Raw genomic sequence first — 19,757 nt, forward strand, 5'->3', positions numbered from 1 at the left:
TTAATCTACCCTTGTTCCCAGAATATATTTCCTACCTTTATTAGCCTCCCATCAGCCCCACTTGGCCTCATTTCCAGCAAGATCCTCAGTCAACAGTAGTCAGAGGTGGGTAGAGGAGCCAGACTTTGTACTCAAGTAAGACTAGCATTACTTTACAATAATAGGACTCAAGTAAAGGTAAAAAGTAGTCATCAAAATAATGAAGTGAAGTGAATTATACAAACCCCGTTTCCATATGAGTTGGGAAATGGTGTTAGATGTAAATATAAACGGAATACAATAATTTGCAAATCCTTTTCAAGCCATATTCAGTTGAATATGCTACAAAGACAACATATTTCATGTTCAAACTCGTAAACTTTATTTTTTTTTTGCAAATAATAATGAACTTATAATGTCATGGCTGCAACACGTGCCAAAGTAGTTGGGAAAGGGCATGTTCACCACTGTGTTACATGGCCTTTCCTTTTAACAACACCCAGTAAAGGTTTGGGAAGTGAGGAGACACATTTTTGAAGTGGAATTCTTTCCCATTCTTGCTTGATGTACAGCTTAAGTTGTTCAACAGTCCGGGGGTCTCCCTTCTGCTATTTTAGGTGCCACACATTTTCAATGTCTGGACTACAGGCAGGCCAGTCTAGTACCCGCACTCTTTTACTATGAAGCCACGTTGATGTAGCACGTGGCTTGGCATTGTCTTGCTGAAATAAGCAGGGGCGTCCATGGTAACGTTGCTTGGATGGCAACATATGTTGCTCCAAAAGCTGTATGTACCTTTCAGCATTAATGGTGCCTTCACAGATGTGTAAGTTACCCATGTCTTGGCCACTAATACACCCCCATACCATCACACATGCTGCCTTTTACACTTTGCGCCTAGAACAATCCGGATGGTTCTTTTCCTCTTTGGTCCGGAGGACACGACGTCCACAGTTTCCAAAAACAATTTCAAATGTGAACTCGTCAGACCACAGAACACTTTTCCACTTTGTATCAGTCCATCTTAGATGAGCTCAGGCCCAGCGAAGCCGACGGCGTTTCTGGGTGTTGTTGATAAACGCTTTTCGCCTTGCATTGGAGAGTTTTAACTTGCACTTACAGATGTAGCGACCAACTGTAGTTACTGACAGTGGGTTTCTGAAGTGTTCCTGAGCCCATGTGGTGATATCCTTTACACACACTTGTTGATCCAGTACAGCCTGAGGGATGGAAGGTCACGGGCTTAGCTGCTTACGTGCAGTGATTTCTCCACATTCTCTGAACCCTTTGATGATATTACGGAGCGTAGATGGTGAAATCCCTCAATTCCTTGCAATAGCTGCTTGACAAAGGTTGTTCTTAAACTGTTCAACAATTTGCTCAAGCATTTGTTGACAAAGTGGTGACCCTCGCCCCATCCTTGTTTGTGAATGACTGAGCATTTCATGGAATCTACTTTTATACCCAATCATGGCACCCACCTGTTCCCAATTAGCCTGTTCACCTGTGGGATGTTCCAAATAAGTGTTTGATGAGCATTCCTCAACTTTATCAGTATTTATTGCCACCTTTCCCAACTTCTTTGTCACGTGTTGCTGCCATCAAATTCTAAAGTTAATGATTATTTGCAACAAAAATATGTTTATGAGTTTGAACATGAAATATGTTGTCTTTGTAGCATATTCAACTGAATATGGCTTGAAAATGATTTGCAAATCATTGTATTCCGTTTATATTTACATCTAACACCATTTCCCAACTCATACGGAAACGGGGTTTGTATTTATATAGCAAGAAATGGACATTGAAACAGTGTAGGACTGACTTGGTAGGATATGTACATCGAGCAGAGAACATAGAGAGATCAGAAAGCATAAGAACAAGTTTATACATTTGATTATTTACAATCTGGGGAGGTGGGATGTGGAAGGGGGAGGGTGTTAGTCAAGGGTTGAAGTTGCCTGGAGGTGTTCTTTTAGTGCGGTTTTGAAGGAGGATAGAGATGCCCTTTCTTTTACACCTGTTGGGAGTGCATTCCACATTGATGTGGCATAGAAGGAGAATGAGTTAAGACCTTTGTTAGTTCGGAATCTGGGTTTAACGTGGTTAATGGAGCTCCCCCTGGTGTTGTGGTTATGGCGGTCATTTACGTTAAGGAAGTAGATTGACATGTACTTCGCTATCAGGGAGGTGTAGTGGATTTTATAGACTAGGCTCAGTGCAAGTTGTGTTACTCTGTCCTCCACCTTGAGCCAGCCTACTTTAGAGAAGTGGGTAGGAGTGAGGTGGGATCTGGGGTGGAGGTCTAGAAGTAATCTGACTAGCTTGTTCTGGGATGTTTGGAGTCTAGATTTGAGGGTTTTGGAGGTGCTAGGGTACCAGGAGGTGCAAGTGTAATCCAAAAAGGGTTGAAGGAGAGTTCCCGCTAGAATCTTCATGGTGCTTTTGTTGACCAGAGAGGAGATTCTATTGAGAAATCTAATTCGTTGGTTGACTTTTTTGATTACCTTGGTTGCCATTTTATCACAGGAAAGATTAGCCTCCAGAATGGAACCTAGGTAGGTGACCTCATCTTTCCTGGTGACAGAGTCATGTGACAGAGTCATGTGACAAGCATGCTCGCTGACATAAGAATATATTTGCAAGTCTCAATTGATGAGTATTAATAAATGTAACGATTGAAATGAAACCCAATGCAATATCAAGAAGAGAGTAGTATCGGCCACACAATCAGTTCAGTATCGACTGTCTCAGCCTCATCACTTACATTAGCATGCAGACTTTTTAAACTCTTTTTTTCAGCCGAACGCCTCAAAGTTGTAATCATACAACTTGCTACTTGATGCATGCTAACATACCAATCAATCAATCAATTAGCATGCTAATATTAGCATTTACGATCGTCTTGCCCATCTCAGAAGTTTGCGCTTTTGTTTTTTTGTGTGGTGTTCTATTCCGGGGTGTGTTTGTTTGGTCTTTAGATGTGTCGCGGGCCAGTAAAAAACACACTGGCCACCCGTGCCTTAATCAGGGTTTGTACACCTTTTCTGGCCAAATTCAAGCACTTTTTAAAGGACTTTCAAGATCAATTTTCCAGTTTTTCCAGTAGCCTTCAGTGTGACTCAGTCCATAGTCTAGTTGTTGGAGGTCACCAAATGCTGTCTGGAGGAACAATATGGCACATCTGCTGAAAGCTAAGCCTAACATTAAAGCAGCAGTTATCATGAACTGAATGGGGCCTAGAAAATGAAGCAGTGTGACTATTCAATGTCATTGCTGTCTCCGTTTGTACTGTTTTCACATTTCTTCTTCTTTTTCTTACTCCCAGCACTCGATGACATGGAACAGCACGGATTGATTCACAACATATTTGTACTTTGTAAACTGCATAATGAGATATAAATACACTCAATTATGAACAAAACTGTTGCACATGAATATAAGGATAACATATTCATTCTAGTCATCACTACTGTACAATATATTGGTGTCATCTGCAAATAGTATATATTTTCAGTACTTTGGTGGTATTTGCTGGTATTTGTCCCATTGACGTTTGACGTTGTGGTTGTTTACCATGTTGGTGCTCATTTTGCAGATGAAACCACGGGTTACGGGCCGGTTTTTGAGGAGCAGCCGGTGGACACCATCTACCCCGAGGAGTCGCCCGAGGACAAGATCACCATGAGCTGTCGGGCACGAGCCATTCCACCTGCCGCATACAAGTAACATATGTTCACACCAGTACTGACTAAAGATGGCCACTGAAGGACTGTTTCAACCATGCTGGGGGTCATGTGACCGTCTGCCACGCATGACAGCATAACATAGAAAGCCTGCATCTGCGCACTTTATCCGTAATGGTGGGCAGTAACTAGCTACATGTAGCTAAGCTATGTAGCTTAACTACATTTTCAGGTAGCTTAGCTACTTTCTTATGAGTAACTTTTCCTGTAGCTTAGCTACTTCTAGACAAATGTAGCGAGGTAGCTAACATGAAAGCTCCAAAGAGAGAACATGGAGTGTGACTCCAGGCCAAAACAATATGGAGAAGGTAGAAAATAGAACATCCATGATAATTGCTTGGTGTTCCTATGATGAGTCACAATTGGCTAAGGTTAGGGTGAAACTGGCCAATCAGAGGCAAGATAAGGCGGGTCATCCAATCACAACAGACACTCATGTCACATGACCAGGAGGGAGTCCGAGACAGAGGGACGCTTCAAGCTGACCACTCAAAAACAAATTCTCTCCCACAGATAAGATTTTTTACTTTAGTGTTCCTTTAATGTTGCTAATTGTAACTTCGATGTAGCTTGTTGCAATTCTCCGGGATATTTTCCCCTGTAGCTTAGCTACATTTAATGGAGAGTAAATTGTAGCTTAGCTACATTTAATGGAGAGTAACTTGTAGCTTAGTTCAATTTAATGGAGAGTAACTTGTAGCTTAGCTACATTTAATGGAGAGTAACTTGTAGCTTAGCTACATTTAATGGAGAGTAACTTGGAGCTTAGCTACATTTAATGGAGAGTAACTTGTAGCTTAGCTTACTACATTTTCCAAGTAGCTTGCCTGTCACTGCTAATATCACTAATCAGCAGGATGCTACATGCTAATGTATTATTCCAAGTTGTCATATACAGCATCTACTGTTAATTTGTTTGTGAATCCTTCTGTATACTTCTCACCATACTTCTCTCAGCCAGGCCAAACACAAACATGAAGTCTTCTTTTTCAATGGAGGTTAGCGTGGCGACCTGACGTGAATACAAGCATTAACAGTCTCAGTGTGGACGGATTTCAGCTGAAGAACCTCAATGATGTATATTAGTTAACATCACTAGTCAACTATGAAGAATCTCAATGATGTACAAACCCCGTTTCCATATGAGTTGGGAAATGGTGTTAGATGTAAATATAAACGGAATACAATGATTTGCAAATCATTTTCAAGCCATATTCAGTTGAATATGCTACAAAGACAACATATTTCATGTTCAAACTCATAAACTTTATTTTTTTGCAAATAATCATTAACTTTAGAATTTGATGGCAGCAACACGTGACAAAGAAGTTGGGAAAGGTGGCAAAAAATACTGATAAAGTTGAGGAATGCTCATCAAACACTTATTTGGAACATCCCACATGTGAACAGGCTAATTGGGAACAGGTGGGTGCCATGATTGGGTATAAAAGTAGATTCCATGAAATGCTCAGTCATTCACAAACAAAGATGGGGCGAGGGTCACCACTTTGTCAACAAATGCCTGAGCAAATTGTTGAACAGTTTAAGAACAACCTTTCTCAAGCAGCTATTGCAAGGAATTTAGGGATTTCACCATCTACGCTCCGTAATATCATCAAAGGGTTCAGAGAATGTGGAGAAATCACTGCACGTAAGCAGCTAAGCCTGTGACCTTCCATCCCTCAGGCTGTACTGCATCAACAAGTGTGTGTAAAGGATATCACCACATGGGCCCAGGAACACTTCAGAAACCCACTGTCAGTAACTACAGTTGGTCGCTACATCTGTAAGTGCAAGTTAAAACTCTCCTATGTAAGGCGAAAACCGTTTATCAACAACACCCACAAACGCCGTCGGCTTCGCTGGGCCTGAGCTCATCTCAGATGGACTGATACAAAGTGGAAAAGTGTTCTGTGGTCTGACGAGTCCACATTTCAAATTGTTTTTGGAAACTGTGGACGTCGTGTCCTCCGGACCAAAGAGGAAAAGAACCATCCGGATTGTTCTAGGCGCAAAGTGTAAAAGGCAGCATGTGTGATGGTATGGGGGTGTATTAGTGGCCAAGACATGGGTAACTTACACATCTGTGAAGGCACCAATAATGCTGAAAGGTACATACAGCTTTTGGAGCAACATATGTTGCCATCCAAGCAACGTTACCATGGACGCCCCTGCTTATTTCAGCAAGACAATGCCAAGTCACGTGTTACATCAACGTGACTTCATAGTAAAAGAGTGCGGGTACTAGATTGGCCTGCCTGTAGTCCAGACATTGAAAATGTGTGGCACCTAAAATAGCAGAAGGGAGACCCCCGCACTGTTGAACAACTTAAGCTGTACATCAAGCAAGAATGGGAAAGAATTCCACTTCAAAAATGTGTCTCCTCACTTCCCAAACCTTTACTGAGTGTTGTTAAAAGGAAAGGCCATGTAACACAGTGGTGAACATGCCCTTTCCCAACTACTTTGGCACGTGTTGCAGCCATGACATTATAAGTTAATTATTTTTTGCAAAAAAACAATAAAGTTTATGAGTTTGAACATGAAATATGTTGTCTTTGTAGCATATTCAACTGAATATGGGTTGAAAAGGATTTGCAAATCATTGTACTCTGTTTATATTTACATCTAACACCATTTCCCAACTCATATGGAAATGGGGTTTGTATATTAGTTAACATCACAAGTCAACAATGAGGACCACTCGTCTTTTTGCTAGAACATTCTTCAAAGGTCACATTTGCATAATAGGCCAGCTTTAAATATCATCAGATTGCACTTATGTTTATCTCTGATGCTTCCCTGCATTAGCACATCATTATTGTGCTTTTAGAACCCACTCATGTATTAACTCCGGAGATGTTTTCCCCTTCAGATGGACGCTGGACGGCGTAGAAATCGACCCGAGCAGCGCCGAACACGCCCACTACGCTTTGTCGGGAGGAAACCTGATCATCAAGGAGCCCGTTAAAAGCCAGCACGAGGGGAAGTATTCCTGCTTGGCCAGCAACATGTACGGCCTGGTCATCAGTCAAGAGGCGTCGGTCCAGTTTGGATGTAATGGAACCTTCTCTATTCCCCCCAGAACCAGCATCTTCTGCCTGGGTTTGACAGAGCAGGCTCACTTTGAGATGACAAATGTCCACTGCAGAGGACGCTGGTTCTCCGGACAATGCTTTCGTCTTGTTTGAATCAAAACTCATCCTTTTCAACTCCTTTATTAGATTTGGACCTGTTCTCTTCAGAGGAAAGAGAGTCGGTGCACGTCAAAGAAGGTCAAGGGGCGGTTCTTCTCTGCGCCCCTCCTCCGCATCATCCAGGTGAGCAGGATGGAAGTCCAGAGAGTTCCAGGGGCCAATTTCACGCTTTACTTCTACAGCACATTAACTACAGGGCTGCACATGAAAAAAACAACAATACAAGTCATCAAATTACAAGCATTTAAAAAGAAACAAGTTAACAAACAAATAATAATAATAGAGTACAATAATAAATGACCTCAATAAAATACAATAAAAACAAATCAATATAATGGAATAAAACAATAAGAGGACCACAAGACAAATGAATCCAATTACAAGCATTGAAAATGAAACAAATAATAATAATAGAATACAAGACATCAATAAAATAGAATAAAACAATAAAAGACAAAGAGGACCACCAGACTCACGACGATATAAAAGCCAGAGAATAAAAGTGGCTTTTAAGACCCGACTTAAAACATCATTCTGACTTGAGGGGCCAACAAGAGAGAGGCTCTGTCTCCCCTAGTTTTAGGCCCCACAAGTTGGAACTTCTGCTTCCTGTTTTCAACTTCTAGTCTGCTCACGCAGATTCTTCATTCATCACTTTAAGCGACGTTTGTAAGTCTCACGACACAACTAAAACAATTCATACTTACTAAAGCGTCCCATGTGTGATGTCTGCAGGAATGCTTTCATGTATGTGTAATCCTAATGTAATGATAAATGATAAATGGGTTATACTTGTATAGCGCTTTTCTACCTTCAAGGTACTCAAAGCGCTTTGACACTATTTCCACATTCACCCATTCACACACACATTCACACACACATTCACACACTGATGGCGGGAGCAGCCATGCAAGGCGCTACCAACACCCATCAGGAGCAAGGGTGAAGTGTCTTGCCCAAGGACACAACGGACGTGACTAGGATGGTAGAAGGTGGGGATTGAACCCCAGTGACCAGCAACCCTCCGATTGCTGGCACGGCCACTCTACCAACTTTGCCAATCGAGCTAGCGTCATTAGCATTAGCTAATTAGCTAACATGTTTACAAGTGTCTGTGTTAGTATTATTAACTTACAATAGTATTTTTTTTTTGTATTTTTTCAGTTTCGTCAATTGACCAAAACGTCCTCGTGGAGTTATTGAGTCTGTTTAGCTGATTGGAGAGCTAGCTTGCGCATCTAGTGGCTCCATGACCATGACTTCTGTTTTGTTTGATCCGCCGTTTTACTGCAGCGTGACAGGCACTGTTTGGAAACATTTACAAAATATTTCTGTGTGAATAACTCACTTCTCAACGTATATATCTGCGGCTTATAGTCCGGGGCAGCTAAGGAATGGAAAAATAATTGTTTTCTTCTAAAATTCAGAGGTTGCAGCTTGTACCAGTGTGTTCTATAGTCCGGAAAATACGTACATCGCTTGTTGTTGACTCTGACCTCTTCGGTCCGTCACTCAAACGCGTCCATTTGCAACATGAAGAGCGTTTTCCTCGTTCTTATTTTGACACGACAAAAAAGTCTGCTTCCCAAGCTACTCAGTGGCCTAGTGGTTAGAGTGTCCGCCCTGAGATGGGTAGGTTGTGAGTTCAAAACCCGGCCGAGTCATACCAAAGACTATAAAAATGGGACGCATTACCTCCCTGCTTGGCACTCAGCATCAAGGGTTGGAATTGGGGGTTAAATCACCAAAAATGATTCCCGGGCGCGGCTACGCTGCTGCTCACTGCTCCCCTCACCTCCCAGGGGGTGATCAAGGGGATGGGTCAAATGCAGAGGACAAATTTCACCACACCTAGTGTGTGTGTGACAATCATTGGTACTTTAACTTTAACTTTTAACTACAAAATGATTACATTGACTTCATCAAAGTACCGTATTTATGATGCATTTTATTTTGAAAAGGCACGTTACATGTTCAAAGTGTGGTGGATTAAATTGATTTCAGTTCATTTCAATGGGCGGAATGGATTAGAGATACCAGTGTTTGGAGTTACCAGCTCACTCCTGGAACTCATTGTGCTGGTAATTTGAGGCACCGCTGTCATGAGTTTTAGTTGAGAAAGGTTTTGGCGTAAAAAGCTTGGATCTTTAATCTGCGGTGTCATAATCACTTTATATTGGTTGTTTGAATGCTGAATGATTGACTGTAAATCCTGCATTAGCATCACTGCTATACACATGCAAATCCAGCAGACATCTCTCCATTATCCCACCCCCGGAGAGGAGAATTACACCATTTTAATCCAAAAGGTCAATAAATGAATGCTAAATCTGCATTTGCACATTTCCATTCAGTCCACATCCCCGCAGTTATTTGCGGAGTGCTTGCTAGGTGTCTGAGCTGCTGACTGACACACCTTTTTTTCCTATGTGCCCTTGCAGCCGACCTGTCATTCCGATGGATCCTCAACGAGTTCCCCATCTTCATCCTGCTGGACAACCGGCGCTTTGTCTCGCAAATAACGGGCAACCTTTACATCTCCAAGGTGGAGGCCTCAGACAGCGGCAACTACTCGTGCATCGCATCCAGCTCCTCCATCTCCAAGAGCGTCTTCTCCAACTACATCCCTCTGGTGCCCCACAGCGAACGTCAGTACCTCACTTTTCTGACTTGTGCATTATATACACTCCCAAATGACCACCTGTCACTGTAGCGCATGGTTCTTTATTGGTCCCCGTTGGGGAAATTCATTTTCACTGCTGTACATTTAAACAATAGACATTACACATCACGAAACAAAAATAACAAAAAGACATCATACATGACCAACACATTTACAGGCTCGTCAGACAGGTCGGCCGGGCCTGCTGTTAATGGCGGCTATAGCTGCAGGGATAAGGCTTTTCCTGAGGCCGGCCCTCCGGAATTTGATGGTTCTGTACCTGCGCCCTGATGGTAGCGGGATGATGTATTGGTGTAGTGCAGGGGTCGGCAACCTTTACCACTCAAAGAGCCATTTTGGCAAGTTTCACAAATTAAAGAAAGTAATGGGAGCCACAAAAAAATTTTTTAAATGAAAAACACCGCATATAAAGCTTAAACGCTTTGTGCTATGTTACCGGCACCGGCACGCACTTCAATGTGGAAATTATATGTTAGTGCAGCCCGCGAGTTTTGAATGAATGGCGCTTGACAGCGTCATACTTGCCAACCCTCTCATTTTTCCCGGGAGACTCCCGAATATCAGAGCGTGATGACACTGCATTTGGCGCCCTCTACAGTCTGCCCTAACAGTGTACCTGCTCGACCACACGTAGAAAGCAATTTCAGCTTAATCACGTAGGTGACAGCAAGGCGTACTAACTCAGCAGGCACACATCTTACACTGACGGTACCAATACCCAGAATCCCATGCAGCCCTAACTCTTCCGCTCAACCAACGCACGGAGAGAGGGGGGGGGGGTTGATGTGTGGGGGGGATTTGGTGGTAGCGGGGGTGTATAATGTAGACCGGAAGAGTTAGGGTTGCATGGGATTCTGGGTAATGGTTGTGTTGTGTTTATGTTGTGTTACGGTGGGATGTTCTCCAGAAATGTGTTTTTCATTCTTTTTTGGTGTAGGTTCACAGTGTGGCGCATATTTGTAACGTAACAATGTTAAAGTTGTTTGATACGGCTACCGTCAGTGTAAGCTGTGTGGCTGATGAGTAAGTATGCTTTGCTGTCTCCTGTGTGCGCAAGTAATAACAACATGCGACATGTGGCTGAACTGGCACGCTGTATGTAAATGCTATAGAGGGCAATTACTGCAGTGCAATTAGGGCACGCCCTTAATTTAATAATTAGAGTGTAAATAGTATTATTCTTTCCCTGGGCGTAATCTATAAGGGACACTGAGATCCATAAATCTCCTGTGAAAATCGGGGGTGTCGGCATGTATGTAGCTGAGCCGCATCAGAGTGGTCAAGGAGCCGCATGCGGCTCCGGAGCCGCGGGTTGCCGACCCCTGGTGTAGTGGGTGAGTGATATCCTGGACTATCGTGTTTGCCAGTCGAATGATGGACCTGTGGTTTAAATCTGAAATGTTGGGTGTGGGTAGGCCGATGATTTTAGCTGCTATGTTTGTAATGCGTGTGAGTTTGGTCCGGTTGGTTACAGAAAGCATAGTGAAAAAACATGTGGAACAGTACATAAGGATGGGTTGAACAATGCTTTGGTAAAGTAATAACAGGAGATGAGGTGCAACGTATAGTCCTTTAAGTTTACGAATGGAGGTGAAGTGTGTCTCTCTTTACTAGCTTCGTCGAAGCATGTTGCTTTTGTAGCTGTTTCAGCAGATTTGAATTGTTAGGATAGGATCTTTGATCCAAGACACAACTTACATTTAACTAAAATGTTCTTTTCTTTGTGGTCGACAAAAGAAAAGTAGTGAGAATATCTCCATGTTAAGAAACTCGGCTTCGGGCTTCGCCATGATGTCTGGTTAGTAAACACAGACACGCCCCCTCCCACACACACACACACACACACACACACACACACACACACACACACACACACACACACACACACACACACACACACATACACACAGACAGCGCGCGGCGCGCCTCTTTCTTGTCGCCTCTTCCGCAGCGCTGCAACAAAACACACTCAGATCCTCTCAGTTTCTAGCCGATACTACATAAAACATAACGTAAAATAACGCAGTAACGCATCATGTAGTAACGGTAACTGAGTTACTGAATATAAAAAATAATGCGTTAGATTACTATTTACCGCCTAAAGTAACGCGTTAGTCCCAACACTGTGAGCAAGTCAAACATAACGTTGAAACAACGTTGAGTACTTGTTGAATTAGGTCCTGACGTTGAGCAAGTCAAACATAACGTTGAGTACTTGTTGAATTAGGTCCTGACGTTGAGCAAGTCAAACATAACGTTGAGTACTTGTTGAATTAGGTCCTGACGTCGAGCAAGTCAAACATAACGTTGAAACAACGTTGAGTACTTGTTGAATTAGGTCCTGACGTCGAGCAAGTCAAACATAACGTTGAAACAACGTTGAGTACTTGTTGAATTAGGTCCTGACGTCGAGCAAGTCAAACATAACGTTGAAACAACGTTGAGTACTTGTTGAATTAGGTCCTGACGTTGAGCAAGTCAAACATAACGTTGAAACAACGTTGAGTACTTGTTGAATTAGGTCCTGACGTTGAGCAAGTCAAACATAACGTTGAAACAACGTTGAGTACTTGTTGAATTAGGTTGTGACGTTGAGCAAGTCAAACATAACGTTGAAACAACGTTGAGTACTTGTTGAATTAGGTCCTGACGTTGAGCAAGTCAAATATAACGTTGAAACAACGTTGAGTACTTGTTGAATTAGGTCCTGACGTTGAGCAAGTCCAACATAACGTTGAAACAACGTTGAGTACTTGTTGAATTAGGTCCTGACGTTGAGCAAGTCAAACATAACGTTGAAACAACGTTGAGTACTTGTTGAATTAGGTTGTGACGTTGAGCAAGTCAAACATAACGTTGAAACAACATTGAGTACTTGTTGAATTAGGTCCTGACGTCGAGCAAGTCAAACATAACGTTGAAACAACGTTGAGTACTTGTTGAATTAGGTCCTGACGTTGAGCAAGTCCAACATAACGTTGAAACAACGTTGAGTACTTGTTGAATTAGGTCCTGACGTTGAGCAAGTCAAACATAACGTTGAAACAACGTTGAGTACTTGTTGAATTAGGTCTTGACGTTGAGCAAGTCAAACATAACGTTGAAACAACGTTGAGTACTTGTTGAATTAGGTTGTGACGTTGAGCAAGTCAAACATAACGTTGAAACAACGTTGAGTACTTGTTGAATTAGGTCCTGACGTTGAGCAAGTCAAACATAACGTTGAAACAACGTTGAGTACTTGTTGAATTAGGTCCTGACGTCGAGCAAGTCAAACATAACGTTGAAACAACGTTGAGTACTTGTTGAATTAGGTCCTGACGTTGAGCAAGTCAAACATAACGTTGAAACAACGTTGAGTACTTGTTGAATTAGGTCGTGACGTTGAGCAAGTCAAACATAACGTTGAAACAACGTTGAGTACTTGTTGAATTAGGTCCTGACGTTGAGCAAGTCAAACATAACGTTGAAACAACGTTGAGTACTTGTTGAATTAGGTCCTGACGTTGAGCAAGTCAAACATAACATTGAAACAACGTTGAGTACTTGTTGAATTAGGTCCTGACGTTGAGCAAGTCAAACATAACGTTGAAACAACGTTGAGTACTTGTTGAATTAGGTCCTGACGTTGAGCAAGTCAAACATAACGTTGTAACAACAAGGTTTATTCAATGTCAGGTTGTAATGTTGATTTGACCATTGAAATGTGGTCATTTCCAAACCAATATTCTACAACACAAATACAACATACTTTTTGACAACAGTTAATCAATGTTGGGTTGATTTGACATTGAAATGTGGTCATTTCCCAACCAACAACTTGGATCCAACATTAGACATCATCTCAATTTACAAACACTACTATTTTGCAACGTTGTTTCAAAATCACTTTTAAAGGACATGTACGTATAACCAACGTTGTATCAATGTCTTGTGCCTGCTGGGTCATGGTCATGGTGACTCAGCAGAAAACACTAGAAGTGAGTGGCTGGTGCAGAACTTTGAAAGAGTGATGGCGGTGCCTCCAGGGTCAGCGTAGTGACGACAGTACGCAGAAGCATCAAGTAGTCGGGGCCCCAACAGAGGGATAAAAGAGGCGCATTAGGGTCGAGTGAGGGAAAGATGGAGAAGGAAATCAGCCGGAGAATGGGAGCAGCTGGGGCAGTATTGCAGTCTCTCTGCCGCACTGTTGTGACCAAACGAGAGCTGAGCCAGAAGGCAAAGCTCTCGGTCTACCGAGCTATCTACATTCCTACTCTCACCTATGGTCATGAAGTGTGGGTCATGACCGAAAGAATAAGATCGCGGATACAAGCGGCCGAAATGAGTTTCCTCAGAAGGGTGGCTGGCATCTCCCTTAGAGATAGGGTGAGAAGCGCAGTCACCCGAGAGAGACTCGGAGTAGAGCCGCTGCTCCTTCGCTTGGAAAGGAGCCAGCTTAGGTGGTTCGGGCATCTCGTGCGGATGCCTCACGAGCGTCTCCCTAGGGAGGTCCTCGTTGCACGACCCACTGGGAGGAGGCCCCGCGGCAGGCCAAGTACCAGATGGGGGGATTACATCTCCTCTCTGGTCTGGGAACGCTTCGGGATTCCCCAGGAGGAAGTCGCAAATGTTGCTCTGGAGAGGGAAGTCTGGGGGTCTCTGCTGGAGCTGTTGTCCCCGCGACCCGATTCCGGATAAGCAGTTGAAGATGGATGGATGGATGGATTAGGCTCCAGAGCCGCAGGTTGCAGAGCCCTGCTTTAGAATCACACAGCGCTGCACCCAAACTCCACAATCATTGGATAAATGCTGAACTCTGTCCCGCCCACGGATGCTGAGTGAATGAACACGAGTGATGGAAAAGGTCGCATGATGATTGGATTGTACCATATGTCCCGGCAAGAAATCTGCGTTCAAAGAACTCCGGCTTATTAGTGATTCCCAGAGCCCAAAAAAAGTCTGCGGGCTATAGAGCGTTTTCTATTCGGGCTCCAATACTATGGAATGCCCTCCCGGTAAAAGTTAGAGATGCTACCTCAGTAGAAGCATTTAAGTCCCATCTTAAAACTCATTTGTATACTCTAGCCTTTAAATAGACTCCCTTTTTAGACCAGTTGATCTGCCGTTTCTTTTCTTTTCTTTTCTACTCTGCTCCGGGGTGGACCGCTAGCCTGTTCATCGGATGGGGACATCTCTACGCTGCTGACCCGTCTCCGCTCGGGATGGTTCCCGCTGGCCCCACCATGGACTGGACTTTCGCTGATGTGTTGGACTTTCACAATATTATGTCAGACCCACTCGACACCGAGGATGTCGTTGTGGCTTGTACAGCCCTTTGAGACACTTGTGATTTAGGGCTATATAAATAAACATTGATTGATTGATTGATTGATTGGATGAACAGTCTGGGCTGAACCTTTTTGATTGACAGCAAAATGAGCCAGTCAGAAATATAAAACGCTGCCAAATCATTTTTCAACTTTCATTCCGTTGGTCTTGTTGATATTTATCTGATTTTTTTGGTCAAATCTAGCATGATTATCTTTGATCTGTTATTGGAGACTGTACTGTTAGAGGAGTACTTGAAAGACCAGCAGCTGCCACTTCCACTGTACAATAACAACGATAACAATACAGCAACAATGTTAATACTGATTATTAATAACAGACTTATTTTCAAATGTATGTTAGTTTTAGCATTAATATGTATGCATCGTCAGCAATTATGCAAATTGTATGTTGATGTCACATAGGCCACGCCCTTATACATGTCTGGTGTCTTGACATTGATCATTGGATAATGTTTGTTGTCACAGGTCCCAATAAGAAGTACCCGGCTGACCTCCGAGTCAAGTTCCCAGACACAACAACTCTAGTGGGGCAAAACATCACTTTGGAATGCTTCGCATTGGGAAAGTAAGTGACACTTCTCGTCTTGGGAGGGTCCTTTTGATGGAATTGGGCCTTTAGCGAAGGCGGAGGGACTTATGAACAAGTTCATTTTGGCCCTACATGTGTTTTATTCTTAATTAGTTTATGGACAGTTGACACGTCACATTAGTCACAAGGCTTCAATGAGCTCATCTGTAGTCCTTCATTTGACACCTTCAAACATACATGGGAGAACATAAATGACAACTACTAAAAACAATACAAGGACAACTTTTAAACGTTTTACAACAGACCTGGGCATTCTGCGGCCCGCGGGCCGCATCCGGCCCTTTGTGCGTCCCTGTCCGGCCCGCGTGAGGCCAATTATAAATTACAAAATAAATTTTAAAAAGTATCTATGTCGAGTGTGCAATACAACGGTGCTGCTTTTGTTTTGAAAATCGTTATTTGTATTACTTCCGTGTGGACGTATGCGTGATTGTGAGTGAATGTGAACAACTGCAATTACAAAATAAAGTTGAAAAAACATCTATGTCCTGCGCGCAATACAACTGTGCTGCTTTTATTTTGAAAAGTATTATTTATGGGCGTGTGTCCGTGTGTAACCTGCGAGTGAAGGTGCACATGCAGCGACAAGTGATGCACGGTTTACACCCGAGACGCCAAAAAGAGAAAAGTTGATGAGGAATGCCGTGTTTCCAACAACACATGAACTGCAAAGCAACGTCCCCTCACCTAAGGTGCGTGCCTGCGCAATTGCGCACTGCTCAAGCGTCCGCTGCGCGCAGCAAGTATATGCCGCGCACCAAATCAAATCCCATCTGAATTATAAACAAAATAAACATATTTATTCTATGGAATTTTGCAATGCAACTTTGAGTGACAGTGACAACAAGCGGCCCTAATGGTGTTCGTCAACACCGTTCAATTGAACACCGTTCAATTATTGTAACGTCTATCGAGATGCTTCGAGGACAGGAATTATATCGATCACTTTATTGAACAAAACTGTTTATATTCGGACATAACCACACCAAAAACATGAGTAAAACAATTCTATCTCGAAAAACTAGTCATTTTGTGCCGTACAAACCAGGCCAAAACCAACTTGTCATCTGTCACCAACACGCATAGCACTAAACCACTGGTGCGTTTAAGGCCACACAAAAAGTCGGACAACTCAAACACCACACAAAGTTACACTATGACTCCTCAGTCATACGTGTGCTTATTTTACTGTCATTTATTATTAATGTTAATTTATATATATTAGTCATGGAATGCTGTTACACACACTATGTTGAAGTATTACTATTATTATTATTATTATTATTATTTATCTTACGGTATATATCAAAAATAATATTGAGCAAAATTTAATTGAAATATTGTCGATGTGGCCCTCCAGCAGTGCTCGGGTAGCTCATGCGGCCCCCTGTAAAAATTAATTGCCCACCCCTGTTTTACAATGACCTATCCAAAGCTTCGATGTCAACAGAATGACACATCTTGGGGGGCCACCTGACCATTCTGACACATTTGGAGCCAATATTGTTGAAATGTTCCATGTAACCAGCTTTTTGTTCCTTTTTAATATTTAGAAGCATTTACAAATATATATTTTGGTCCGTCAAAAGGGGAATTGCCACAAAACACATTTTAAGATATTAAACACTCTACTGCCATCTGGACGGCTAAAGTGCATCAAACCTTGTCACATTTCATGTGTTAGATCAGGGGTCACCAACGCGGTGCCCGCGGGCACCAGGTAGCCCGTAAGGACCAGATGAGTAGCCCGCTGGCCTGTTCTAAAAATAGCTCAAATAGCAGCACTTACCAGTGAGCTGACTCTATTTTTTAAATTGTATTTATTTACTAGCAAGCTGGTCTCGCTTTGCTCGACATTTTTAATTCTAAGAGAGACAAAACTCAAATAGAATTTGAAAATCCAAGAAAATATTTTAAAGACTTGGTCTTCACTTGTTTAAATAAATTCATAAATTTTTTTACTTTGCTTCTTATAACTTTCAGAAAGACAATTTTAGAGAAAAAATACAATCTTAAAAATTATTTTAGGATTTTTAAACACATTTACCTTTTAAATTCCTTCCTCTTCTTTCCTGACAATTTAAATCAATGTTCAAGTAAACTAATTTTTTTATTGTAAAGAATAATAAATACATTTTAATTTAATTCTTCATTTTAGCTTCTGTTTTTTCGACGAAGAATATTTGTAAAATATTTCTTCAAACTTATTATGATTAAAATTCAAAAAAATTATTTTGGCAAATCTAGAAAATCTGTAGAATCAAATTTAAATCTTATTTCAAAGTCTTTTGAATTTCTTTTAAAATTTTTGTTCTGGAAAATCTAGAAGAAATAATGATTTGTCTTTGTTAGAAATATAGCTTGGTCCAATTGTTATATATTCTAACAAAGTGCAGATTGGATTTTAACCTATTTAAAACATGTCATCAAAATTCAAAAATTAATCTTAATCAGGAAAAATTACTTATGATGTTCCATAAATTATTTTTTTAATTTTTTCAAAAAGATTGGAATTAGCGAGTTTTTCTCTTCTTTTTTTCGGTTGAATTTTGAATTTTAAAGAGTCGAAATTGAAGATAAACTATATTTCAAAATGTAATTGTCATTTTTTTCGTGTTTTGTCTTCTTTTAAACCGTTCAATTAAGTGTAAATATCATTAATTATTAATAATAACATAGAGTTAAAGGTAAAATGAGCAAATTGGCTATTTCTGGCAATTTATTTAAGTGTGTATCAAACTGGTAGCCCTTCGCATTAATCACTACCCAAGAAGTAGCTCTTGCTTTCAAAAAGGTTGGTGACCCCTGTGTTAGGTAAATCGTGATGAATGGGGCCTTCTTACTGTACGTAAGATCTGGCTTGATGTGAGGGTTCTAGCATCTTCTAAGCATGTTTTTTTGCCCGACTAATGCATACAATATGAAATCCTTTTGTCTTATTCAGTCCTGTGCCAAAGATCCGCTGGAAGAAGTTGGACGGCGACCTGCCCCCCAACCATGATGTGCGGACATCTGAGGCGCACCTGCACCTGTACAACGTGCAGGTAGAGGACGGCGGTCCATATCAATGTGAGGCGGTCAACTCCAAGGGAAAGGACTACCACAGCGCACTTTTGTCCGTCGAAGGTAATCCACTCTCAGTTGTTTTCAAGCGTCTGCTGTTTTACAACTTCTTGTCACTCATGTGATGCCATTTTCCAGCTTTTCCTGAGTGGGTGGAGCGCATCCACAGCACGGAGAAAGATCTCGGCAGCGACTACACCATGTCCTGCTCAGCCAGGGGCAAACCTGAACCTCGCATCCGCTGGATGAAGAACGGAGAGCCAGTAATGTTCAATATCTGAATACGTTATGCCAGTGGTTCTCTCCTTGCTGTTTTCCCAATTTTGGCTGGTGTTTTTCGTAAGGTACCTAGGGCCAATGACAATCGAGTCACGGGCCACAGATGGCCCCCGTGCCGCACTTTGGGCACCCCTGCTGTAGAAGCTAACTGTTAATGGCCACTATAGTCTTAGTTCCGTAGTATGGGGCTTCTGGTTGTCTTACGTCAGAGTAGTAAGTACGGTAGTAAAATGAGATGTACACCTGGCGGGTGCTTCCTGTCAGGTTCAAACACTGATGACATTTATTAAACAAGACAAGAGGCAAAGAATTAAACAGAGGCATAATTCAATTTGGACTCAATTGAGGAGACACGCCAGGGCACACTGTACTCTTGTACAGTATCTCAGCACGCTCTGCCAAAAGATTGTATGCCTCCTTCTTTTATTTAGTTTTTGTTTCCAAAGGACAAAGGTCGCAAAAAGTTCACAGAAAAGGTCGTAAACAATTCACAGGAAAGGTCAGTTCAAAAAGAGTTTGTAAATAGTTCAAAAAGAGTTCCATAAAATAGTTCAAAAAGAGTTTGTAAAATAGTTCAAAAAGAGTTCGTCTGGAAATTGGGCAGATCCTGACCAATATATTTCTGTTGATTACCATACATGAGAGAAAACAGAAAACCCTTCATGTGGCTCTCCCCCTTACACAGTGGAGTTTTACGAGCCTTCTTCTTGGTAGGTTTCAAAGACAGCTTTTGTCTTCTTGCCTGGAACTCATTTCAGCACAAAGTTTTTTGTGATAACTTACAAACAATTATTCTAACACTTCCTGTGTGATAAGAGGGCATGAAGGAGAAAGTCTTTTATCACATCCATCCATCCATTTCTACCGTTTGTCCCTTTCGGGATCGCG

At 41.9% G+C, this 19,757-nt stretch overlaps 1 protein-coding gene across 1 annotated transcript in view; it reads left to right on the forward strand.

Moving 5' to 3' along the window:
- Positions 1-19,757, forward strand: part of LOC133659173 (contactin-1a-like) — a 79,075-nt gene that overhangs the window by 9,672 nt on the left and 49,646 nt on the right. The window contains exons 2-8 of the mRNA XM_062061908.1: positions 3,497-3,704; positions 6,601-6,782; positions 6,950-7,045; positions 9,364-9,570; positions 15,404-15,503; positions 18,472-18,653; positions 18,729-18,853. Coding sequence (XP_061917892.1) covers positions 3,497-3,704; positions 6,601-6,782; positions 6,950-7,045; positions 9,364-9,570; positions 15,404-15,503; positions 18,472-18,653; positions 18,729-18,853 — 1,100 coding nt within the window. The remainder of the gene's footprint in view (positions 1-3,496; positions 3,705-6,600; positions 6,783-6,949; positions 7,046-9,363; positions 9,571-15,403; positions 15,504-18,471; positions 18,654-18,728; positions 18,854-19,757) is intronic.

This window comes from Entelurus aequoreus, linkage group LG10 (assembly GCF_033978785.1).
Source record: "Entelurus aequoreus isolate RoL-2023_Sb linkage group LG10, RoL_Eaeq_v1.1, whole genome shotgun sequence".
Classification (NCBI taxonomy): domain Eukaryota; kingdom Metazoa; phylum Chordata; class Actinopteri; order Syngnathiformes; family Syngnathidae; genus Entelurus; species Entelurus aequoreus.